We start from the raw sequence: 24,982 nt of genomic DNA, 5'->3' as shown, positions 1-24,982 counted from the left end.
TTTCTTGCTCTGCCTTGCTGTGACCCATTTACACTGACCCATGGGACTTCAGTCACTACCGATGCTCAGGTGACTAAAAGGCTGTGAGTTCATTTTTAGCCTTAGGATGTGATTCCTGTTTTAATTGAGCATTTCACACCAAGTAGAGATACGCTCATTTTTAGAAAAGCCAAGGTAGGACAATTTGATTTTGGCTAGAGCATGGACCAGCTTCCAAGGTGAGCAATGACCAACAGAATTGTGCTGCATCTGGCTCGTGCGAGACGGATTAGCCTGTGTTCCTGTTTAATTGCCTTCTGCACGGTTGGATTACTCGGGCTAAGTCCACAGTCCACAAAGGTTTTAAAAGTTACCGTGGCTTCTTTTTAGAGGGAGTGTGATTCAGAGTCCTAGTGTGGTCCCACATTCTGGATTTTTTTGTCACCACTGGGAACCTAGAGCACAACAGTTTGGCCAAGACTCTGTGGCTAGTCCTCTGTGGTAATGTTGACCCACTCTGAGAACGCACAACGGGGACTGAGATGCCGCACGCCATTCCTTCTGAGCCGCGGATGGAAAAACGCTGAGCACCAAGGGGCTTTAAAGCGTAAGACCGCTCATCTTCTACCGCTGACCACCCCCCCTTAGCCCAATGTGGAGATAGCACGTCTGACTCTTGGAATCTGAGCTAATGGGAGAGTGCGTCTTGAGTGCCCTACTTAGGAAATGTACAGAGAGGGAGGGGCGTGGTTAGGAAGGGGCGGGGTTGATTCACAGTGATCAAACAGGACTCTCACAACCTGTCAAGTAGCAACACTTCGAGACGTTCCTTTGGGACAGGTCCTGGGAAGTGCTTGTTGGCTTTCTACCTACGAGTTGCTACAGATAAGGAAGGAAGACGCTGTTTGTCCAAGATCGGAAGGTCACTTAAATGCGGGGGTCCGTCTGGAGGTGGACAAGTGCTGTCAGGCTGCCCGCCTCTAGGAAGCCGTTACGTGCCTTCTGTCCTCATCCCGTCCGAGCAGCAAGGGCCCGGGATGTGTGGCTGGAAGGGCTCAGAGCCAGTGGTCCCCCTTTCTCGGTTTCCCTGACCCAGATGCTCTGAGGAAGCTGCTCGCTTCGGGGTCTAGACTGGTAACAGACTGGGAAGCTTGTTTCTGATACTTGAAGACTGATGACCTAGGGCAGCAACGCACGCCTTGCCATCATCACACCTCAAATCCTGATTGCTCAAAGCGGCTTTCTGTAGGCTGCTGCTGCTCAACGGACGTTAGTAATAAATATGAAAGGTACCAAACGAAGCACAGGGTTCTTTCCTGCCGGGAGCAAGTCTGCCTGATCTTCTGGGTCTATCGATTAGGTAGAACGTGGAACTATATAGCTTCTTCAGGTTCACAAGGATGCCAAAGCAGCCATTTGGAGAAAGGAACTGGAAACCCCTCATGCACTCCCTCTCAGGGTCCTGCCTGGGTCTGAAGGGAGGTGGCCCGGAAAATTCATTCTGGGGTCAGAAATGTGGCTTCTCTCACCGACACATTCAGGCATGTGATCAGGTTTTTCAGCCTGGTCGCGAAGAGTTCCCAAGAGCGGGGTCTCCCGAGACCTGGGCAGTGTGCACCCCTCCTCCCCTTCTTTCTTTACCCCTGGTCGCTCGTGAAGGTGGGCAGGGGCTCTCTCAGCCGGGCTCTTGCTTTAGGAGGAAAAGGCACTCGCTCTGCTTCAGCCTTTTGAGGAAAGCGTGGCCCTGCAGCAGTGCCCGCCCCTGGGGAGTGGCCTCGGCTGACCCATCCTCGCTCCGCAGGACACTCAGCATGGAGGCTGGCGTGGAGCACCAAGGTGGAGGCTAAGCAGCACCATTGCTGTTACCTGCTGTGGTTAGGGGCCCCCCCCCCCCGATGGCTCAGAGCTCTGGGGGCGCTCCCTTTGGGAGAGTTGGCTCTACGAGTGAACACTGAAAGAAGAGAACCAAAAAAACCCCAAAAAACCAAAAACAGTCCCCCCTCCCCAAAGAAAACCCAACCAACCACCGTAAGAAGCAGTGGGAAGCCATGGAACTGCCAAGAGAGGGGAGAGCTGCCTTGGCGTGCTCAGCCAGGACGCTCCTGCCGTTCTGACGGCAGATTCGGGGCGGCATCCTGGTTTGGAGCCCACCAGCCCTCGGATGCTCCCAAGTTGGTGCAAATGATGGTAAAAGAAAAGGCTGAGAAGAAAACAGAGAAGAGAAGGCATAGATGGCCCCTTGCCAGGCTCTCCGGAACAGCAGGCCCCTCGGACAAGGATGCCGAGCATGGGGGGGGGGGGGGGTCAAACAGCAGGCAGGACTGGGAGGGAGGGCCTCTCCGCGGGGGCGGCCCTGGTCCCCCTCCTCTGTGGAAGGCCATTCGGGTCCCCGGCTCTGGACAACGGGAGCGGTGAGCGGTGTGGCTGCCGCCGGGACCCCCGGGGGCTTAGGCTGTGGCTGGGGAATAACACACAGAGACTGCAACAAGATTTACACTCAGACGTGTGGGGTGTCGGTGTGGCTCTATTCTTTTCCGGTGACCGCTTCGTGCAGTGCTGGTGGCGATGCTTCTGTTCCTGAAAGACAACGGTAATTTCTGTTTCATAGCGCGTCGCATGTGCACGCGTTCATGTACCCAACAGGTACGGCGACCAACGTTAGGCTCTAAAATACCTCATGCTCACAGGCATCTATTCCCCAAGTTAGGTGCCCGACCATGAGTGGTATGCATCTGTGGTTGGTTCCCGCAGACAAGACGACGAGGGTTGGCAGTCCTGGTTGTGATCAAGTTGGCCGCGTTAGGCACGTGGGAGAGCAGTACATTCCAGGCGATAAAGCCTCTCTGGGCGGGTGGGCCTGACAGTACCCCTACTCCACTCCATTTCTAGCTCTTGACCCTGTCTACGGCGCGGCCACTGGTGCCCACTGCTGACCCTGGTCAGCGAGAGGCCTGTGATCCACTTGCCCTGCCTGCTGGCCGCCATTTTTTCATTCAGTGTTCAACTCTGTGCAAGCCACACAGGAAACTGCTGGGCCGGAAACCAGGCTAACTGGGCCTGGAAGGGAACAGTGGTGAGTGGGTGATGAGCCCACTGGTCAAGGTTAAGGTCTTGACAGGTGACGCCCAAAGCTCTCGATTCGCCACAATTTATGGCAGTTCTGGGCTTGGAGGTTATCTACAACTGCAGAGAAAACACGCTCTGTGAGTCGTGAGGGGGAAAGTCAGTGGCCTGAAGGGCGCCTCATTCGGTCACATCTAAGGGGACGTGCACTCTCCCCTCACCGTGCCCTCACCGCGCTCAGAGAGGCCCACCTTCTTCCCAGCCCTCGGCAACACCGGCGAGCTCGTAGTGCTTTTTCCGAAGCTCTCCCAGTTTTTGACGCTCCTTCTGCAGTTCATTCTCCAGCTCCAGCACCCGGACCTGTGGGAAGAGTGGAATGTGCTCTTGAGCAGCAACCGGACAGCGGTCTCGTGTTAACTCAGTCCCTCTCCTCCATGTTCCGGGTCTCTTCGTCCTTTGGGTTATTCACCCCGTTTCCATAGTGTACCTGGTTCTCAATTTCATCCTCGGGTCTGTGGATTTCCCCACCCTCTGCCATCCACCAGTCTATCCCAGTGGCTCCTCTTGTTCCTCACTGGGGCCCTCTACTGGACCTGATGCCTTATAGCCCCAAAGCCTGTTGGGAGTAGGGCTCATAACGTGCTCCTCTGAAATCTCTATCTGAAAGCATCTCCAATGTGTAGCCCATCCGTGTGGCATGTTCCAACCAAATCCCCCTTCTCTTTCAATCCCGCTTTCCTGGAAATCCAGGCAAGAGCCAGCTCTGATGGCCCTGGTATCTCTGAAGGGCTGGTCCAACTTAGGGTTATTATTATACAGGAAAAAGCACAATCTTCCCAAGGAAAAGGCTGGTCCCTGGCTATCCCTACCCCTCATTAATTCTAGTTATTTTATTAATTAATTTATTAATTCAAGAAACATTTGCTGAGCTGAGCACCCATCATGTACCCCGGGGTTCTGCGGCAGGTGCTGGAGACACAGTGGTGCATGGACAAGGTCTCTGCTTACCCTGCAGGGCAAAGACACAAACTCATGAACAAGAATAGATCAGACCCATAGCGAAAGTGACACAGGGTCATGTGATAAGGGCAAAGGGTGCTCAGCAAAGGCTACTCAGGCAGGAAGGAGGTTGGGAGAGGGAGAGGGCCATGGGAGATGCGTGGAAAAACAGCCCAGGGCCCCGGGCTGGGGTCAGGAATTTGGGTTTTAACTCAAGTGTGAAAGGAAAGCCGTTGGAAGATTTTAAGCAAGGGACATAAAGTGATGTTATTTACGCTTTTAAAATATGTAAAATTGGGGCACCTGGGCGGCTCAAGTCAGTTAAGCGTCTGACTTTTGATTTCAGCTCAGGTCACGATCTCACAGTTCGTGAGTTCAAGCCCTATGTTGGGCTCTGCACTGACAGTGCGGAGCCTGCTTGGGGTTCTCTCTCTCCAGCTCTCTCTGCCCCCCCACTGCCACCCTGCTCACATGCGTGTGTGCTCGCTCGCTCTCTCTCTCAAAATAACTAAACTTAAAATAAAGAAAGAAAGAAAGAAATAAAATAAAATATGTGGAACCTGAACAAACTGTAGGGGGCAAGAGTGGAAGCAATGAAGCCCGGTTAGGTGGTTCCTTTTTTTTCTTTTCAAATTTTTGATTATGCAAAATGGAGAACATATACAGAGAAATGGAGATGATATGGCGAACTCCATCGTGTGCCTTCACCAAGTTCTGCCAACTGTCAACCCAGGGCTGGACCTGTCTCAGCAACACCCTTTCCTATTCTCCACCCCAACTGCCCCACCTCCCTGGCCCCTCCACAAAACTACTTGGAAACAAACACTTGCATAAGTTACAGTTAAATTGCTTTTGCAGTAGTTCTGGAGAGAACCAGTGGTGGCTTAGGCTGGGTTAGGGAAATGGAGAAAAGGGGGAAGGTTCAGGCCAGGAGAGTCACAGTTGACAGGACCTGCTGGGGGACTGGATGTAGAAGGAAGAGGGAGAAGAGAGGACCCAAGGATGCCTCCTAGGTCTCCGCCATCCAGGTCTGGGGGGGGGGTTCCAGTTACTGAGATGGAGAAAACAGGGGAGGGACAGATCTGAGTGGGAAGGAAACCAGTAGCCCTGGTTTGGACCCATTCAATTAGAGATGTATTTGGCATCATGTGGAGGGATCAAGTAGGCAGTTGGACAAACACAGAGCTCAAGGAAAAGATTGAGGCCAGGGAAAAGGCTCTGGTACTCATCAGCATACAGATGGGATCTGCAGTCAAGCGGGGCTGGATGAGACCAGTAAGCAAGACAGTGTAGACAGTGTAGACTCAAGCCTGACCTCAGGTCTTCCAGTATTTGGCCATATGACTTTTTCTAAAAGATGTCGAGAGACACATACAGAGCCTTTAACGGTCTTCAACCTGGACTTTACTCCAAGACTGAGACCAGTAATTCTTTTTTTAAGGACAGAGAGGCAGAGTATGAGCAGGGGTGGGGTGTAGAGAGAGGGAGACACAGAATCTGAAGCAGGCTCCAGGCTCTGAGCTGTCAGCACAGAGCCCATTGTGGGACTCAAACTCACGAGCTGTGAGATCATAACCTGAACGAAAGTTGGATGCTTAACCGACTGAACCACCCAGGCACCCCTGGGACCAGTCATTCTAAAACAAGGATGTCAGGGTTTTTTTCAGGGTTCCATGGATTCCTATTCCTTTGCATGCCATAACTTTACTGAACAATTGGAGATAATGGCATTGTCTTTTGATGGGTTCTCAGTGAATTGATTTTTCTTTTTTAAACCAGAGGTCATACACAAATAATTCATAGCAGAAGTTTAAAAAAAAAAAATAACTGCTGAAAAACAAAAAAAGCAGAAATGGACAAACTAGTGGCTGTCAGAGGGGAAGCGGGCGGAGGGATGGGTGCAGCAGGGAAACGGTATTAAGAGGTACGGGATTCCAGTTATGAGAAAAATAAGTCATAGGCATAGGGAATATAGTCAATAATATTGTCATTAACAAAATATTGTCATGATGTTGCATGGTGACAGATGGGGACCATACATGGAATTGTCGCTACATGTATGCCTGAAACTAATGTACCGTTAGATGTCAACTACAATGAAAAAATTGTCAATCACAAGACATTAAATGCTCGTTGATGTCGGCTAGGAAATCCCTGATGGTAACGTTGAGAGGGGCATTAGGGAGCAAGAGTTAAGATTCTGATCTTAACCCGTCATCTGCCGCCGCCTCCACTGTCCCTTCCAGCATCATTGGCATTCATTCCCGGGCGGCTGTCCGTCCGTGTTTGTTTCCTCCCCAAGACTCTCCCCCCACTGGCTTCTCTCCATGGGGACAAGATTTGGGGGTGACGTCACCGGCAACAGAACAGTGCACTCAGAAGCGGGGATCGTACCTGGGAATCCATCTCCTGGCGTTTGATCTGGGTCAGTGTCATGCTAGAGAAGTCCATGTTGTCTGCAAGGATAAGAGAGAAGGTCTTGTCAGAGAATGCCCATGGCTGACTCTCGCCCGAGAGGCGGCCAATGTCAGCGCTCTGCTAAAAGGCTTGGTTTGCTAGTTCCCACCAGACACTTGAAAGTCACTGATGGATGGACGGGACAGAAGTGCCGTGAAAGGGTAACGAGGGTCGGAACCTCCCCACCCCTCCCCTCACCCCCCGGGACAGCCAGGCCTGGAGACTCATGTCTTTGAATCCAGAGAAATTACTAAATGGAAAATCCACCTTAAGGTCTGTTGCCATGGAGATACAAATAGCATGCTTATGCGGTGTCCCATCTTACGAGAATATATGTGTGGAGAACGATGAACAATACAGAATTTGGAAACAGAATTGTGGGACATCGGGGTCATGAAAAAGAACATAAAAATAGCTGAACCAGACAGGTAAGGAAAGCATTGCTTCTGGAAGGCTACCTGTCTCCTCGATCTGTGATTTGCCAGAAATGGTCGAAGCCACAACAGTGGCGGTGGCCTGGTTTACTCCCCGAGAGGCCTGCTGCAGCTGGGCCAGGTTTGGGCTGTCCTTATCAGCTTTCACCTGCCAGGACCAAGCGGATTGAGGTTCACACAACGTGGTGACGACTGAATCAAATAGTCGGTCCGACAGTTCTTGACAAACATGGTATCCGCTGTGGTCCCCAATTGACTTCTTAAAAATCGCTGTCTCTGGGGTCACCTCCCCGGCATATTTGGTGGCCTCAGACTCTAGCTTTCCTAGTTATGGAAACTAATTTGGGGTGATGGTAAGTAAGGACGATAAGAACACTCCCCGGGGTACTATATAACTCACAGACAGATTTTGGTAGCAAGCTTTGTATCACGTTTAGATGGGGCAGTGGTTCAAATGCAGAGACTCTTAAGGAGAGGCAGACATCGGTAGTGGAACCTCAGAGCCGGGCCAGGTAACCAGCCCACTGTGCTGACATATTCCTTATCTAAGAGCTCCTTGAATGCCGAGACTGTCGATCAGAGGTCGGCATGGCTGGGACCCTCAAAGGCCACTACTAACAAAAGTGATGAAAGCCAAGAAGAGAAGCCCATGTGACAAGCTGGGCACAGGGGCTCCTTGATGACAGATGGCAGGCTCTCAGAGGAGGGTAGTTTGGGACCCTTGAGAGGCAGAATTTTAATGTGGGACCCAACCTACGTGGACCCTGGATAATTCCTCTGTTCTTGGGGCAGGCTCCATCATCCGAGTGTCTCTAATCTAGCCGGCCCTTACAGAGCCCCGGGGCGTCGTGTGCGGCTCCTACCTTAGACGCAGCCACAAGCTGGGCTGTGCTAGCAGCAATTTCATGCGAACACACCATCAGTTCCTCAAATTTCCCTCTGCCTTGTACCACCAGATCGGCTGCGTCCCTGGGAGTCAGGAAGGGTCAAGATAGATTATGTCACTGAATCCCACCTCTAGACCTCGCCTATCACCCTGGCTTTTTCAGAGACACAGACTGCCTGCCCCACCCCTGCACTGCCAAGGAGATCCAGGTTTCCTTTTAAACTTCTAGTCCTGTTGGGGCTCCGTCGGTTAAGCGTCTGACTTCGGCTCAGGTCCTGATCTCATGGCTCATGAGTTTGAGCCCCGCACTGGGCTCTGTACTGACATCTCAGAGCCTGGAGCCTGTTTTGGATTCTGTGTCTCCTTCTCTCTCTGCCCCCCCACCCCCTACTCTGCCTTTCTCTCTCTCTCTCTCAAAAATAAACACTAAACAAACAAAAAAAAAAGGTTTAATACTGTTGTCTTCCCTATCAACAGTTTCTAAGGGACAGATATTTTCCCTCGGCTATGCTCTGCGATGGGTCACTGGAATGGGGGTGGGGCTGAGGAGCCTTGGGAGCAACAGACACTTACACCATGACAGTGGCTCCCCAGCCCACAGCTTTGGACGCTGAAATGAGTCCTTCCGTCCACCGAGAATTCTTGGCATAAAACTCTTTAGGTGATGCTGTTCCCTAAGGAAATGAAAAATAAGAATGGCTAGCTTTTATTGAGTGCCTACTGTGTGCCCGGTGCTTAGATACCTACAAATATCTATATCTATATTTCTATCTGTATATATATATATATATATATATATATATATATATATATACATATATATTACCCCATACAGACCTCATAGTAACTGCAAGAGGTAAGCATTATCATCCCATTTTACAGATGACAAAACTAAGATTCAGAAAGGCAATAATACTTTTCAAGTTGATGCAGGAAGTAAGTGGAAGTAAATCCCAGGTTTTTCTGACTCCAAAGCCCCTAGCATTTCTATTATATCACAACATTTCTACATTGTATGTATGAGTGTATATATACATATACATATATATGTATATAGGCATCTGCATAGATGAACAACGTGATTGGAGTCCAACCACTTACCATGATTTGCCAAGAGACTACACAGTGAATAATTTAAGCAAATAATTTCTGCTTGGAATTTTAAAATGCTTCCATGCTTTGGAAGTGTCTTCCATTTCCAAATTCTAAGACGATAATCTTAGAATCTCCGAGCTCTCCTTACTCAGTCCCCGTCTCTATTTTCGGGGGGCAGAAACCATCCCCTCCCAGACTGGTAAGAAGCACCACCATCAAAGCAGATATGGCTTCGTTCTTTAAAGGATAGTTTTCAGGGGGCGCCTGGGTGGTGCAGTCGGTCAAGTGTCTGAATCTTGGTTTCGGCTCAGGTCGTGACCTCACGGTTCATGGTATCGAGCCCAGCATCGGGCTCTGTGCTGACAGTGCGGAGCCTGTTTGGGATTCTCTTTCTGCCCCTCTCTCCCACTCTCTCTCTCTCTCTAAGTAAATAAATAAACATTAAAAAAATAAAGGATAGTTTTCGGGCTCAGGAATCCCTCCCTGGACCTCTGTCTCCTGAGCTGCACTGCACGCAGGTGTGAGAAGGAAACACGGCAGTAGGAATGCCCGCAGAGGACTGAGAAAGCCAAGCGATGATGCTGACCAGAAACTGGGATAGAGTCTGTCTGCGAGGAGTGGATTCCACCGCCAGAAACAGACATGGCCCCACCCGCTATGAAAGGTCAGCACCAGGCTGGCTCTTCTCATTTGCCCACTTTTCAAAAGCCCTCCCCTCCTCCTCCAAGGGCCCAGGCTTGCAATGCACGCGGGGTTTCCAGAGCAGGATCTGGCGATGGCGCCTGGGTTAACGAGCCTGCAGCTAGAGGCTGGGGCTGACTGCTCCCTGGGGACCTGGCAGCGCCCCAGATTCCCATGGCATCTGTGCTCGGCCCGGGGAAAGGGAACCACGCCCTCAGATGGACACATGGGACAAGATGGCAGCAGCCGTGGATTTGACTGAAGGTGGATGAGTGTATGGAGTGGACAGAGCCTCCCAGTGAACTGGGAGTCTGTGAATGATGTCTGGTCCCCCCATCCAGGGGCCCTCAGCCACGCTTACCCGGCCACTCTCCACTATCTCTCTCTGGAGGTCCTTAGAGGCCACAATCAGGACCTGGATGGCTTGCATTAGGCTGGTACAGGAACCAAGGATCCTAGGGGGAAAAAAAAAAAGGTCAGGGAAACAGAACAGAGACCAGGAGCTATGAAACAGACGTTTTTCTTTTTCATGCCTAAACACAGGCAAACCTGGGATGGGAAAGGGGGTGGGGAATACGGTGGCGGGGGTGGGGGTGGGAGGAGGGGAGTTGGGGGTGCGGTGAAGCCTTGGAGGAAAGGTACGTGAGTGAGAAGACTTGACCGCAGACAGTTATGTGATGATTCTCGGGGTTTCTTTTCCCCTAAAATGCAACAGCAATTTTATTAAGAATACTGTTATTGACAATTATACAGACTCAGCCAATGCCTGTGGCTGCTAATGTCCTATTGTAATTAATATAATCCAATGCAGGAGAGACTGATCCTGATCACCTAGGCACCACCACACTGTGTAGACTGACCTTTCATTCACCTCCAATTTGACTCCTGTGTCCCCAGCTCGGGATTTGCTGAGCATCTCCTGTTGAAAACAAGCAGGGTATCTCAATACATCATGGGTACGGAGCACTCACTGGCATCCTGAAGCACCTTGTGTCCAACACCCCATGGTAGCTGAGAAACCCAAATCCAGAAATGCCCATCCACGTCCTGGTGGGTTGGGAAAAGAGCCCAGACCTCCGATCTAGTCAGCGAGAAGCAGCCCCGGCAGGCTGGCTCTCCTGTCCGTTGAGTGTCCGTCTTGACTTTCTGGCACCCAGGCCGACGTGCACAGAACTCTGAGATGTTGCACCTGCCAGAGGGGGCAGCGGCTAGGGGCAAACCAAGGTGGGCAGCCTGCAGCCTTCCACCAAAGGAACAATATGTGACCCTTCCAATGGTGCCCACTCAGCTTTTCCCCGACACAATCGGAACTGTTGGCGCGCGCCTGGCACGAAGATAAATGTGCATTATCTCATTTAACTCTTCCAACGCCCCTCTGAGGCGAGCACTATTATCACTGCCATCATCTAGAAACGGAATCTGAGCGAGGCTAATGGAACAACCTGTCACAAGTCACACGACGAACAAGCGGTCCAGCTGGAACCGTAACGCAGGATGGCCTCACACCGAAGGAGGTGAGGACCTTCTCCTTTTCTATGCCTCAGGAAGCCTGGGGAGTTTGGGTTGGGGTTGGTCTTACAGGGGCCATCTGTGGCCTGGATGGACAACTGGGACACGTCCCATGGGCAATGTCACACCTGAGGAAGCTGCAAGAGCCTGGCTTTAGGAGACGGGCAGACGCTTCCATACCTCTATCCTGGCCGTGGCAGTTTCAATGGCAGCTGACGTGGCAGCCATCTCCTTGTCCACCAGGTCCCCCAGCTCCTCCTGCTTGATGTCCAGGCCTCTGGGCAGGAGCTCCTGCGAACGGCAGCACGGAGGCTGAAATGACCCTTTGACTTCCTCTCCATTCCTCCCCGACAGACCCATAGTCCTCACATGGTGGCAGAAGGTAGGAGAGGAAGGTCCCACTACGCAACACGCTTGTAGAACCCAGGGAGGGGCATCCTGGCCAGGCCTCATCTAGAACTCGCTACTGCGTAAACCCTCACGCTCCACACCCCCCTTTCGCTGAAAACCCCCCCTCCTTCCAGAAAGCCACCCTGCCTAACCCCACAAGGCCATTCAGTTGCGACTGCTTGGACCCTGACCCCACAGCTGCACAGTGTTGATTGTATTTGAGGCTTGGGAGGTATGTCAAAAACCTCTTCAAATGTGGGTGATGCCTTCCAACCAACACTCTGCCTCTTATTTAACTCTGTGTCTACAGCAATCATGAGGCAGTGACTCGTCCTGTTCTACGGATGGGAAGCCAAGGCTCAGAGAGGTCTTGACCACAGTCACACTGCTAATGAATGGCAGAGCAGGGATCCGAACTCAGGTCTGATGGCAAAGTCCGTGAATTCTGAAAATATTATGTGTTATGCCTCCAAGAGTATAAAACAGGTATGAATGGTTTAAAGAATAAGAAACGGGGTGCCTGGATGGCTCAGGTGGTTAAGCGTCCAACTTTGGCTCAGGTCATGATCTCATGGTTCGTGGGTTCGAGCCCCGTGTCAGGCACTGTGCTGACAGCTCAGAGCCTGAAGCCTGCTTCAGGTTCTGGGTCTCCCTCTCTCTCTCTGCCCCTCGTCCACTCATGCTCTCTCTCTCTGTCTCTCTCTGTCTCTCTCAAAAATAAATAAACATAAAAAAAAAGAATAAGAACAATGACCCATGTATCTACCACCCGACCTAAGGAATAGCTTAAGAAACATCAGTATCTTTGAAATTTCCTTTGTATCCTGTTCTAATTCCACTTCCTGACATCCCTATTCCCTACCTTAAGATAAACACAGAATTCAGGAGAATGCTTTATCATATCCTTTTATTATTATTAATGCTTATTTATTTTTGAGAGAGAGACAGAGTACAAGCGGGGAGGGACAGAGAGATGGAGACACGAAATCTGAAGCAGGTTCCAGGCTCTGAGCTGTCAGCTCAGAGCCCGATGCAGGACTCAAACTCACAAACCATGAGATCATGACCTGAGCCAAAACTGGATGCTCAACTAACTGAGCTACACAGGTGTCCCTGTCATGTCTTTTTTTTAAAGCTCCATAAGAATGTATCCTTAAACAGTATAATGTTAAGTATGCATATATTGGTCTTTATTTAAAAGGAATCCTACCGTATGTATTTTGCTTGTTCGTTCGGCATTGTGTGTGAGATTTGTTCTATAATGTAGGAATTATTATTTTTTTAAGTTTATTTATTTATTTTGAGAGAGACAGAGAGACAGAGAGACAGAGCAAGTGGGGTAGGGGAAGAGAGAAGGAAAGAGGGAGAATCCTAAGCAGGCTCTGTGCTGTCGGCACAGAGCCTGACATGGGGCTCAACCTAATGAAACTGTGAGATTGTGACCTGAGCCAAAACCAAGAGTCAAGATGCTTAGCCGACTGAGCCACCCAGCTGCCCCTGTAATGTAGTCATTCTATCCCTAGGCAAATGCACTAGAGAAACTCTTACATCAGGAGATATTTACACAAGTGACCATATGGCACATTTGTGACAGCCTCAAACCGGAAAGAACCCAAATGTTCATCAACCATAGACATCTAGCTATGTGACAGATAGATAAATAAATATAAACAGATATGTAATAGATATATAATTTGAGCTATAGTCACATGACAGAATATTACAGAGCAGTGAAAATGAATGTATCTGTACGGATGAACCTCACACACAGAATGCTGGAAAAAGCAAGGTGTAGGAGAAAAGTCTGTAACACTTAGAACTAAAAATGTTACTTGGGGGAGAAAAGGACATAGTCTTTCTATTGTCTTCATCTGGAACCCTGACTAATCATTCTACCTATAACTTCTGTACTCTAGTTTATAAAATCTGTGCCACATTCTATATAATTCCTTCAGTTCTATCATCCAGCCCACTAATTCTTTCTCTAGCTTTGTTTAACCTGCTGTTGAATCTGTATACTGAGTTCTGACTTTCAATGATTATATTTTTCATTTCTAGAAGTCCCATGGTTGTTTATCAAATATATCTGGTGACTTTTGAAAATGTCTTATTCCTTTGTCACGCTTTTAATGCCTTTTAAAAAGTACTTGGAGTCACCTCAGTCGGTCAAGTGTCTGACTTCGGCTCAGGTCATAATCTCACGCTGTCAGCTCAGAGCCCGCTTGGGATTCTCTCTCCCTCTCTCTCTGCCCCTCTCCTGCTCATGCTCTCTCTCTCTCAAAACTAAATAAATAAACTTAAAAAAGAAAACGTTCTGGAACATGTCAAAGACACTCATGGTGAACTGATGTGCGTTGGGACTCTGTGAAAGTTCTTTGGGATTTAGGTTCAAAGTATATTCCTTCAGAGACCACTTGGATCTGCTTCCACCAGGTACTTGGGCTCCTAAAAACCTGACTACTTTACATTTAATTTTCTTTCTTTTTTTTTTTAAATTAAAAAAAAAATTTTTTTTAATTTATTTTTGAGAGACAGAGCATGAACGGGGAGGGGCAGAGAGAGTGGGAGACACAGAAGCCAAAGCAGGTTCCAGCCTCAAACTCACAAACTGCGAGATCATGACCTGAGATGAAGTCAGACACGTAACCGACGTGTAAAAGGCGCCCTATATTTGATTTTCTGTTTGGGTTTTTTCAGGTAACACAGGTAGTAGGAGATTTGGACCCTGAAACCATAGAAAGGTGGCTTGTAGTCAGAAATTCCCTAGGCAGCCGTGTTTCCTTCTCCCCCTACAACTGAGGTTGAGACAAGATCTCTCCAACAGAGTAGGCTTTCCCCCCCACTTACTTGGGGTGTGACCTTTTGGAGTTCTGCTTTGGGGAGGAAGTCTCTGCATTCCAAACTTTTACCTTACTCGGGCTTACGTTTTGTTTTTCAGTCTCCTCTGTATGTGTGGCCCATTAGAATCCAAGCTCTAGGTCAAGAGATGGACAAACACCAGTTCCTGCGTCCTCTTGGTTTCTGATTCTGAGAATTTCCTTAGTTTTTGGCCAGTTCAGATTCAATTAACATCCCCCCCGCCCCCCCACCAAATTTTATTTAGCTTTTTCCATGTCTTGTGCTGGGAAGAGCTTCTAAATATTTAGTCAGTCTTACCGCCAGAAAGGAAACCTGCCCAGGATCTTGCTCTCACACTTTGCTTTTTTAAATTAACTCGATTCTTATTTCCTCACCTCACGGTGTCCTACAGGCTTTTGTGTGTGTATACTGACACTGAGTTCTGCACAGCACGGGAGAAGATGCTCTGTCTCCAGCAAAAGGCAGACGGTGGCAATGCTCTTGGCCGCCATCAGGAATTTAATAATACTAAAATACCACCAGGATCATGTCATTCTATTGAAAGAAGGGTTAGCAATTCACCTTTATCCAGTCTTCCTTCATCTAGACCTTCACGGATCCCTACCTCGTCGTCCCACTTCTCCCCAGTATGAACCTTCCTCTCTATCCGATCTTTGTAACTGCTTTGCTCTCTCCATGTGCATATTCAATTAGTTAAACATTCACTGGGTGTAAACCACCTGCCAGATATCATGCCAGGGACCAAGGGACAATGGAAAAAGGCTACGGGCTCTACCTTTGAAGACTCATGGGGGAAAGAGACAGGCAGGCAGGTACCCTGTGGCACTAGCCACCAACTCTGTAAGGTGAAGGCGGAAAAGGGGGAGAGGGACCCAGAAAAATGAATAAGGGCCAGACTGTGACGGTCCTTGCATGTCACATTACGTGATTTGATTTTTGTCATCCAACGATCTTTGTTTTTGGAAGAGATCAGAGGAAAAAGAGACCAGAGGCAGAAAAACTAACCAGAAGCCTGTTTTAAGAGTTTTGATGAGGGATGACGAAAATCTGAACTCTGGCCCTGATCTCTTCCCTCCCTGGAATTGATATCATGACACATTTTTGGAATTAAGTAAATGCGGCCTTGTACTGAACTCTTAAAACAGACTTGATTACTGCTCTTGTCCCACTGTATCAAAATGGATGATTTCCTTATTTTTCTTTCCCAGAGAGACGGTGGCTTGTCTCCGTACAACTACATCTACCACAATTCCCACTACACATGACATGCTCACTACATCTTTATTAAATCAATAAATATCCTGCTATCTCCATGTTAGGTGTTACCTGCCCAATCTCCATGTTAGGTGTTACCTGCCCAACTGGATACAAATCCTTGAAAACAGAGAAACTATGCTTATTCTTTATTGATATTGTTTAGCATAGCGATGAACACACAGTAGGTTCTCAACTCATAGCCGATGAATGAAATGTGACTGGAAAATTGGGCAGAGGGTCAGATTTTTCAGTGTCAGCTCTTTCTTTCTCTCTTTCTTTCTCTCTTTCTTTCTCTCTTTCTTTCTCTCTTTCTTTCTCTCTTTCTTTCTCTCTTTCTTTCTCTCTTTCTTTCTTTCAACATTGTTTATTTTGGAGAGACAGAGCACAAGTCGGGGAGTGGGAGGAGAGAGAGGGAGACAGAGAATCCGAAGCAGGCTCCAGGCTCCCAGCTGTCAGCACAGAGTCTGATACGGAGCCCAAACTCACAAACTGTGAGGTCATGACCTGAGCTGAAGACGGACACTTAACCTACTGAGCCACCCAGGTGCCCCAACTCTCACTTTCTGGAGTCAAGTGGAAAGCCAGAAAGAACTGGCTTCGGACATCACTGACTCCCTGGGCCATCACCGGCACTCACCCAAGAACCATCGTAACTCCCCCCGGTTGAGACACTGGTCCTACCTCGCCAATGGCGGAGATCTTACTGAGGCAGCTCTTCATGGCTGTGCTGTCATTCTCAAGCATTCCTTCTTCCCCCAGGAAGGCCAGATAGGTGAGGGTTTCCTTGCCAAACTGTTTGCAGGCCTCGGTCAGTGCTGGAGACGTAAGACAACCAAAACTTTTGAGTCCTCCGCTCCCCCTGCTTATAAGACTGCCCCCCCCCCCCCACCCCCGGTACTCACAGTCAGCAGGCTCCGGTGGGGCTCGAAGGCAGGTGGTGCTAACATTAGCCATGGTGTCACTGGTTAGGTGGGCCAGGAGGGTTACCGAGCGGAGAAGCTCACTGATATCTGCCAGGAGTGTAAAGGAGGTTTCTCAGCACTATTCACGAGCCGTTACCGCCCTACCTCCTTCCCTGCTTGACAAGTTATATGCACCCCTTTCTTGGAGCATAGGGCCTGGTTGTTATTTCCGCAGGCAAGCGTTTCTGAACTCTGCCCAGCCGTCACTAGCAACAGACCCCATCCTTCGCCTTTCTTACCTTCCGGGCAGGCCAGATACTGGCTCCAGCTTTTTTCCAGTTGCTCAATGCAGCTGGAAACAGACTTGACCTTGGAAAGAAGGTGATCTGTGAGAGGGGAGACAGGGCAGAGTCAGAGCCACTGGTATTGGAGTCACTTTCTCCCCGTGAGGTCAAGCCACCCAGTGGATGAGCCTGCCTAGCAAGTGGCCTCAGCCCTGCGGGGGGGTGCCCTAAGATGGGGGGTGGGGGCGGAGATGGTTGACTCTGCAGGTACACGACTCTCTTAATGCAGCTTCAAAAGCTGTTCTTCTGAGCCCATCTGGTCCCTGAGCCAAGAACCAGGGCAACCACGGCAGCAGCCGAGAATCAGCCTCTCACTTCTCATTACTGCCGCCAAATCAAATCCAGGCCTTCCTGTTAAGTCTTTCAAGGCCCTTGGACTCTCATCACTCTTGAGCCCAGACCCCTGGCTCCGTGAGGCGAATCTAGGCTCATGCTGTGCACGCAACACAGCCGTCCCCACTCTGTGCCTCTGTGCCCTGGCCCACAGAGACCGTGTCCCGTAGGAGTTAATACGTGGGCGCTCAGGTCACACTGCATCGGTGTGGCTCCCGGCCCCACCACCACTGGCTATGCTCTCAGGCCGTCCATGCCAGCTTCCTCATCTGAAAACGGAGTAACGGCACCACCTCACGGCGCCATCGTGAGGATTCGCTGGGCCGAGGTATGTGAAGCGCTTACAATGCCCACGTTTCTGCCCCTCCACTGGCTCAAGTCTGTCCTCTTCTGTCAAACCCCCGGCTCATGAAGTCTCTTCTCAGAACCTGCCCATGGCTGCCCCATTTCCTGGCATTTCCCCGGTTGGCGGGGCACTGTGTGCTCCTTCATTCGGGGCTGCTGTAATGGAAGCCATTACAGATGGCTTCCCTGGCAAATAAGATAGGACAGTCCTGGCTGTACACGTCACCGAATGGAGACGTTTCTATTCGACAATGAAAATCAACTATCAGCTGTTCCCTTCCATCCGCCTTTGTTTTCAGTGGGTCCTCTCGTTACTTTGCCAGCAACTACACATGACGTCACCAATGTCCTGGGCCTGGATGTTCTGCTACCTACTGTGCATGAAGGCCCTCCTCTCCTTTTTACATCTTTTTTTTTTTATGTTTATTTTGGGGGGGGGGCGGTGGATACAAAGCGGGCTCTGTGCTGACAGCAGAGAACCTGATGTGGGGCTCGAACTCACAAACCGTGAGATCATGACCTGAGCCGAAGTCGGATGCTTAACCAACTGAGCCACCCAGGCGCCCCTGGCCCTCCTCTCATCCGGTGGGCTTCTCCAGTTCCGACTGCTGCCCAATCAGCATGCCCTTAGGACTCTTGACCTTGCAGAGGTCAAGCCTTCCTCCGTTCATAGCCTGTGACTGCATGGGTATTCTCATTGTTTCTGCCCCGCCATACATCATGGTGCTCCCCGTGTGGGCTTGAAGCTCCTGAGCAACCACCTCTTCATTCAGACCACGTTTTTCTGTTCAGAGACGCAGGGCCGTCTGCTCCTCCACCCCCTGACGCTTAGAGTCGTCATCAGGGCTCTGCTCCCGGGGAGAGTTTTGTTAGCGTGACCCACTGCACAGAGCTGTCCTTATCACAACTGGGGGCTTCAGAAAGTACTACCACTGAGGCCCTGGGCCACACAGCTTCCGGCTGAACTGATCTTAGAGTGGGGACTGGTCATCACCAGGCGACTCTGACAGGCAGCAGGCCGAGGACCCCCGCTCTCAGTGTCGCTGGGGTTCAATGTCAACACCCAACGGCAACGGGCTTTAAGGATTCACGTGTGCAACCAGGACAGGGGGACGTACCTGCAGATCCGGCACAGCTGATCAGAGGGGGCTCCTCCAGCTGCCGCAGGGCCTCTTGTATCACCCACTCCGCAGCCTTCCTGGTCTCCACCAGAAGCATTTTGCGTTGGTCCTTGGCGAGCTGGCACACTGATTCCTAGAAATGGTCCAGGGAGGTGAGAATCTGACACAGACCCCGTCATGAGCCTTCGAACAGCAGCCATCTTGATGCAGCTGGGATTCCGGCATCTTAACTCAAGTTGTGGCTAACGAGGCCCAAGCCAGTTCGCCTGCCACAGAGAACGACCCTTTCCCTTGGTCCACAGGCGTGCGCAGGGGTGCAACACAGGAAGTTATGGGGATGGACCTCCTGTAACCCATTCTCTGTGCCTGGGGGGAGTACCACGCACAGTGCTTCTCTTGTGAAGACAGGGAGCTTCACAAGATGGGGGTGATGCAGAGCACGCCGGTGTGCAGTGCTGTGCCCACAGAATGCCTTCACGATCAGCCCAGAGGCCCCAGACGGTTTTCACAGACCGTCCCCAGCTCCCTGCCTCCACGGATACATCACCGAGGCCCACGGCTCGGACCCGGGCACCCAGCAGGCGTCTGTTACTTGCCTGTGTGCTGGATAGTTCCCGCTGGGCGAGTTCCAGCTGTTCCTGAAGAGCAGATAATTCCTCCTCCCGGAGGGCCACAGCGTGCACCAAGCCGCTCCGCTCCTTCTCTAGCTCCTCGAGCTGTGCCGCCCATTTGGCTTCTGCCTGCAATGTCGGCCACGTGGGAAGAGGGAGAATCAAACTGTCCGCTTCCCAGGAGTCCAGACCCACCAGCAGGCCACACGGAACAGCAGGTGGTATCTCTAAGCCGCCACCTTCACCCTCCCCAATCACACACAGAGCACGGCTGGGACCAGCTTGGCCAGCTGCTGGATGGAGCTGGCCGCCGGGTGACGGCAGTGCCCAAGCCAGAGGGGAAAAAATAAGGGAGAGAAGGGAGGTGATGCTCGCCTGGGCAGAAGTTTCCAGGCTGCTTTGGACAATCTGGAGTTCCTGTTTGCTGGTGGCAAGTTCTTGCTTCAAGTTGTCCAGTACTTCGGTCTGTTCTTGAGTCTGAAAGAGAAGAAACGCAGGGGCACTCTGATCAAGGTGCTGGTTGCCAGGGATAAACACCTGTAAAAATCCCCAAGCTACTGGGGTGCCTGGCTGGCTCGGTAGATAGAGCATGCAACTCTTAATCTCTGGGTGGTGAGTTGGAGGTCCACGTTGGGCGTAGGGATTCCTTAAAAACAGAATCTCAAAAACAAGCCCCAAGCTATCAATGGGAGATTTGTGTGCTCTGTTGGAGGCAAGATTGGATGCGCCCAAAAGTGGGCGGGAGGAGGTGGGAACCCAGAGTATAGTGACGAGTCTTCTGGCTAAGTGGAATATCAAAGAGGGGAGTTTTAGGGACATTTCCTAAATGTCACGCTTCGGCTTATGATACTAATTAAAGTAGAATTGGTTCTTTTTTCTTACACATAGAAGGTGTTCTTTCTTATTATTTAAATAGAAGCATTACTGATACAGAACCGGATTGTTAATTCAGCCACCCCAACGCCTGATATGTTGCTGCATCTTACCATCTGGAAACAATTCCCTTCTTTAAAAATTTCTTTTCTGAGTGGTATTTTCTGAAGAGCCCGTTGCAACCCATGAGAATTTACAGCTAACATTTTATTTATTTATTTATTTTAGAATATTTTTTTTCAACGTTTTTATTTATTTTTGGGACAGAGAGAGACAGAGCATGAACGGGGAGGGGCAGAGAGAGAGGGAGACACAGAATCGGAAACAGGCTCCAGGCTCCGAGCCATCAGCCCAGAGCCCGACGCGGGGCTCAAACTCACAGACCGCGAGATCGTGACCTGGCTGAAGTCGGAAGCTTAACCGACTGCGCCACCCAGGCGCCCCTACAGCTAACATTTTAAAAAAGGAAATAAACAAAGCAAAAAATATGACCACACGCATCCACACGGTAAGGCTGAGCACAGCTTTGTGAAATTTTACTTCCTACTCTGGGTCACAGAAAAGTGAAAGGCACTATCCTTTTCCTTTTTAAAATAATTAAAAAAATTTTTTTTAATGTTTATTTATTTTTGAAGGAGAGAGAGACAGGGTGTGAGTGGGGAAGGGCAGAGAGAGAGACACAGAATCTGAAGCAGGCCCCAGGCTCTGAGCTGTCAGCACAGAGCCCGACGCGGGGCTCGAACTCACAAACCGCGAGATCGTGACCTGAGCCGAAGTCGGACGCTCAACTGACTGAGCCACCCAGGCACCCCTCTTTTTAAATTTTTTAAAATGTTTATCTTATTTTTGACAGAGAGATAGAATGCGAGTAGGGGAGGGGAAGAGAGAGAGGGAGACGCAGAATCCAAAGCAGGCTCCAGATTCTGTGCTGTCTGCACGGAGCCTGACGCGGGGCTCGAACCCATGGACAGCGAGATCATGACCTGAGCTGAAGTCAGACGCTTAACTGACTGAGCCACCCAGGCACCCCCATCTGACATCTCTTACTGCCACCCCCCCCCCAACTCATGGGTGTTCTCCTGGCCACAAGTCTCTCTGACACCCAGGTGCTTTCACTTCTCTCAACCCGCCCGGACTCACCCTGGACAAGCCTTTGCTGATGTACCTACTCAGCTGGACCCCCTTCGTCGCTCCGTGCCTCTAATCCCTTGTGCATCGGACACCATGTCCCTGCCTCACGCCTCTTGTAGTACACTTGTAGGGCTCTAACCCACTTCTGCTGTCCACGGAGCAGTCTTTCCACTGGCCTAGTGCCCCAGGCCCGCCTCCAACTCGGGCAGACCCCTCCCTTGCCCCCCCCCCCCACTTCTCCCCCTCACCTTCCGCTGGGCCTGGTCACTTATGCGCTGGAAAGAGTCTTCCAGCTCCTTTTTCTCTCGTTCCAAATCTGCCTGGGTTTGTCTGGCCACGGACACCTGTTTGGTCACCTCGGCGTTCTGGATGAGAAAAGAACAGTGGGCTTATCTCAGGCGTAACATCTCGGGGACAACATCTCCCTTCTAGAACAAATGACAGCATTCAGGCTATTGGACACAGTAATCACTTTTCTACCTGGAGAGAAGCCAGAATGAAGCTGTCATCTTCAGACACTCAACGCTTAAGTATTTAAAAGAAGAATAACAAGGACGGGGGACAAACCCTTCGGGGCTGGCATCAAAGGTGGGGCCCAAGGCGTGGGAGGCAAGGAAGCCTGAAGAGCTGTGGTTCCAAGAAACGATGGTGAGCCCCTCAGAACTGATGGAGGCACGGGAGTGGCGTGGGGACTGCCCAGGCCGCGGGGCAAGAGGCGGGTGGAGGGTCCTACCTTCCGTAGCAGGTCGGCGTGGTTCTGCACCAGCTCACTGTACTTTTCCTTTAGCTTGCTGTACCGCTGTTCATTGGCCTGGGCTCTCCCTGTTTTGTCAGGGGGCCAAGGTGAGCAGTGGACCCCTGCTGGGGGACCCCGTGCCTTCCTTCCAACACGCCAGAGTCCCTAGAACATCCTCCTTTCTTTTCACAAATGCATGTACCTTCTGCTCCCTGGGAAATCCTACTGAAATAAACTCCTCTGGGAAGTGGTCTTTAAATTTTTTTTTTTTTCAACGTTTATTTATTTTTGGGACAGAGAGAGACAGAGCATGAACGGGGGAGGGGCAGAGAGAGAGGGAGACACAGAATCGGAAACAGGCTCCAGGCTCTGAGCCATCAGCCCAGAGCCCGACGCGGGGCTCGAACTCACGGACCGCGAGATCGTGACCTGGTTGAAGTCGGACGCTTAACCGACTGCGCCACCCAGGCGCCCCTGGGAAGTGGTCTTTAAAAAAGAATCCACCTGACTCGTGGGGCGCCTGGGTGGCTCAGTCGGTTAAGCGTCCGACACCGGCTCAGGTCACGATCTCGCGGTTTGTGGGTGTGAACCCTGCGTCAGGTTCTGGGCTATAACAGCTCAGAGCCTGCTTCTGGTTCTGTGTCTCCCTCTCTCACTCTGCCCCACCCCCGCTTGTGCATGCACGGTCTCTCTCCTTCTCAAAAATAAACCTCAAAAAAAAAAAAAAAAAACTACCTGATTCTGATGGCTGCACTGATTCGTGCCTCCTGGGCATTCACACACACGGTATTTGCTTCATCCGTGTTTTTGGCTTTTGTGGCAAGTTTTTCTCAGGCTATCTCTCCTTTGGACACCCCACCGTCACCTCCTGGTTCCCGTCCCGGCATTCTGAGCAGTGTGGCACGTGGGGCTCTCTACCTGCTGGGCCCTAACCTGCCCCCCTCAGATTGGCAACACGAGGGTCCTTCCTGGCAGCTCTTCTGGACAGATGTATCACCTGGGGCTCTGCCACCCAGCCCCGTCCTCCCTGTGAGCCTAGCCTGACCCTGCGGCCCCCACCCTCAGCCCCAGCCCGACAGACTCACTTTCTATCTCTGTCAGGCTCCGCTGGGCCTTCTCCGTGTCTTCTCGCTTCTTCTTGAGCTCATCCAGTTCCGCGCGGAGGAACTCGCTATCGTCGACCGCCTGCTGCCGCAGGTGCCGCTGCTCTGCCAGCTCGGCCTCCAGCTCGCTGACCCGGCCCTTCAGCTGCAGCACCGCCCGCTGGCTCTGTGGGATGAACTCAGCCAATGAGCCCCAGGGCTGCACTGCTGGGGTCGGCTGGGCTGGGCTGGGGTGGGTGGCAGAAGCGGGTCCTCCAGGGTTTCCAGCTCTGATCCAATAAAGTACCCGAGTTTGCCTAACAAACCCACTCCCGTGGCCTCACGGGAATTGAGGGTTTTGCTCATTCTAAGCTCCCCCCCCGCCAAACACAGGGTGACAGCAGGGGAGCTCTGATCCTGTTAGGGGCCTAGGAGCAGTTGTGGGCGAGCTGGCCTGAGGGAGGAGGCGATGTGTGCCTGTCCCAGTGAATGAAGCCTCCGACCAGCCGTGGGCCTGAGGGGCGGGCCTATTCACTGCCCCGGCCTCTGCAAACAGCCACCAGAGTTACAAATCAAACCTTCTGATCGCCATGGGAAGAGAACAGGTCTTTCTCTCCAAGCACCACGGGGACGCTGGGCTTGGCCTAGATGCCATTCTTGAGGTAGGAAGAGTGGAAACACAGTGCCACCAAGACCACGAGAGGACCAGGTCCGTCTGGTCTGGGCATTTCTACTAATGAGTACCCCCCCACCCCCCCCCCCGCCCTCCAAAATGAGGTCTGACAAGTGTCTCCACAACGCGAAGTTAGTATGAAAACGTCCCATCCTGGTGAAGCCCAGAACCGGATCAGAGCCCGAGTCCTACCTCAGTCTTCAAGTTCTCTAGCTGTGCCTTCAGCTCACTGATGTCTCTGTAGAGTTGACCAATTAAGTGATCCCTGGGAACAGAAGGGAGAACAAGTTTGCTTCCACTGCGCCTCCACCCCTTTCCTTTTAAATGCGAGCTGGGAGATCAGGGGAGGAAGTTAAAAGCTGGCGTTAATGTGGGGAAAGTGCCTTGAGATCCCATAAATTATATACTAAGACCCTCAGTGTTCCAAGACCTGAACCTAACACTCATGGGCCCACCGTTACTTCGGCCCCATTTGATTTCCCTCTGGGATCATGGGGCTGTGGGTCAAGACGTTTCTCTAGGGGGCCCACGTGTCACGAAGCATCCCGCCCCGGTTAGGTGCGGCAAGCCGGCTCCCGGCTCCACCTAGTTTCCGCACCAGCAGGCTGTGCCCAGCTCCCACTCACTTCTCCTCCTTGTTCACGCCGTTCTGACTGTTGAAATTGAAGGGGTCGCTGCTGAACGAGCTGCCAAAGATGTCATCAAACTTGTTGTCGAATAAGTTCTGTGGTGACCAAAAGGGAGGGAAGACAAAGTTAGAGACCCAGAGACTTCCGGGAAGGGGTCAGGTGAGTGACATGTGAAAAAGGACCCTTTCTTAACTGGGTTCAAATCCATTTGTGGTCCCTCCCGGGGACCAAAGGGCGGGGGGAGGGGGCTCAGTCTAGGTTAGCACTTGGGTTAGACGGCAGCTGATCTTGGTTACAGTCAAAGGGTCTTGGCCAGAGCCTCTCGCATCCTCTCCCCTGTGTGCATGGGGCAGCTGGAAGGGCCGCCCCTGGGGCACGTCACCTGCTGGGCTCCAACCCCGCCCTCCTCGGGTTCTAGTGAGGCGCTCCGCACCTGCTGTGAGGCATCCATGTCAACGAGGTCATCCTTCTCCAAGACTGGCTCGCTGTCCGGGGACGAGGCCTCGGCCGGGATGACCACCACGGGGCTGATGTGTTCTGACAGGGCAGAGGCTCGCAGGAAGTTGGGTGGGTTCTGAAGAGGGAAGACACGC

At 51.3% G+C, this 24,982-nt stretch overlaps 1 protein-coding gene across 1 annotated transcript in view; it reads right to left on the bottom strand.

The window, feature by feature from the left end:
• Positions 1-2,487: 2,487 nt before the first annotated feature.
• Positions 2,488-24,982, bottom strand: part of HIP1 (huntingtin interacting protein 1) — a 149,265-nt gene continuing 126,770 nt past the window's right edge. The window contains exons 11-31 of the mRNA XM_086691343.1: positions 24,823-24,963; positions 24,387-24,484; positions 23,953-24,025; positions 23,091-23,274; positions 22,003-22,091; positions 21,518-21,634; positions 19,641-19,742; positions 19,251-19,394; positions 18,652-18,787; positions 16,811-16,897; positions 16,512-16,619; positions 16,291-16,424; positions 11,284-11,394; positions 10,455-10,513; positions 9,956-10,049; positions 8,392-8,492; positions 7,796-7,901; positions 6,957-7,080; positions 6,436-6,497; positions 3,294-3,402; positions 2,488-2,556 (exon numbers count right to left, since the gene is read on the bottom strand). Coding sequence (XP_086547469.1) covers positions 2,504-2,556; positions 3,294-3,402; positions 6,436-6,497; positions 6,957-7,080; positions 7,796-7,901; positions 8,392-8,492; positions 9,956-10,049; positions 10,455-10,513; positions 11,284-11,394; positions 16,291-16,424; positions 16,512-16,619; positions 16,811-16,897; positions 18,652-18,787; positions 19,251-19,394; positions 19,641-19,742; positions 21,518-21,634; positions 22,003-22,091; positions 23,091-23,274; positions 23,953-24,025; positions 24,387-24,484; positions 24,823-24,963 — 2,232 coding nt within the window. The 3' untranslated portion in view covers positions 2,488-2,503. The remainder of the gene's footprint in view (positions 2,557-3,293; positions 3,403-6,435; positions 6,498-6,956; positions 7,081-7,795; positions 7,902-8,391; positions 8,493-9,955; positions 10,050-10,454; positions 10,514-11,283; positions 11,395-16,290; positions 16,425-16,511; positions 16,620-16,810; positions 16,898-18,651; positions 18,788-19,250; positions 19,395-19,640; positions 19,743-21,517; positions 21,635-22,002; positions 22,092-23,090; positions 23,275-23,952; positions 24,026-24,386; positions 24,485-24,822; positions 24,964-24,982) is intronic.

Source organism: Puma concolor, chromosome E3, assembly GCF_028749965.1.
Source record: "Puma concolor isolate L17-30 chromosome E3, mPumCon1.1.hap2, whole genome shotgun sequence".
In the NCBI taxonomy this organism is placed as follows: Eukaryota; Metazoa; Chordata; class Mammalia; order Carnivora; family Felidae; genus Puma; species Puma concolor.
This window is presented reverse-complemented; position numbering and strand designations above follow the sequence as displayed.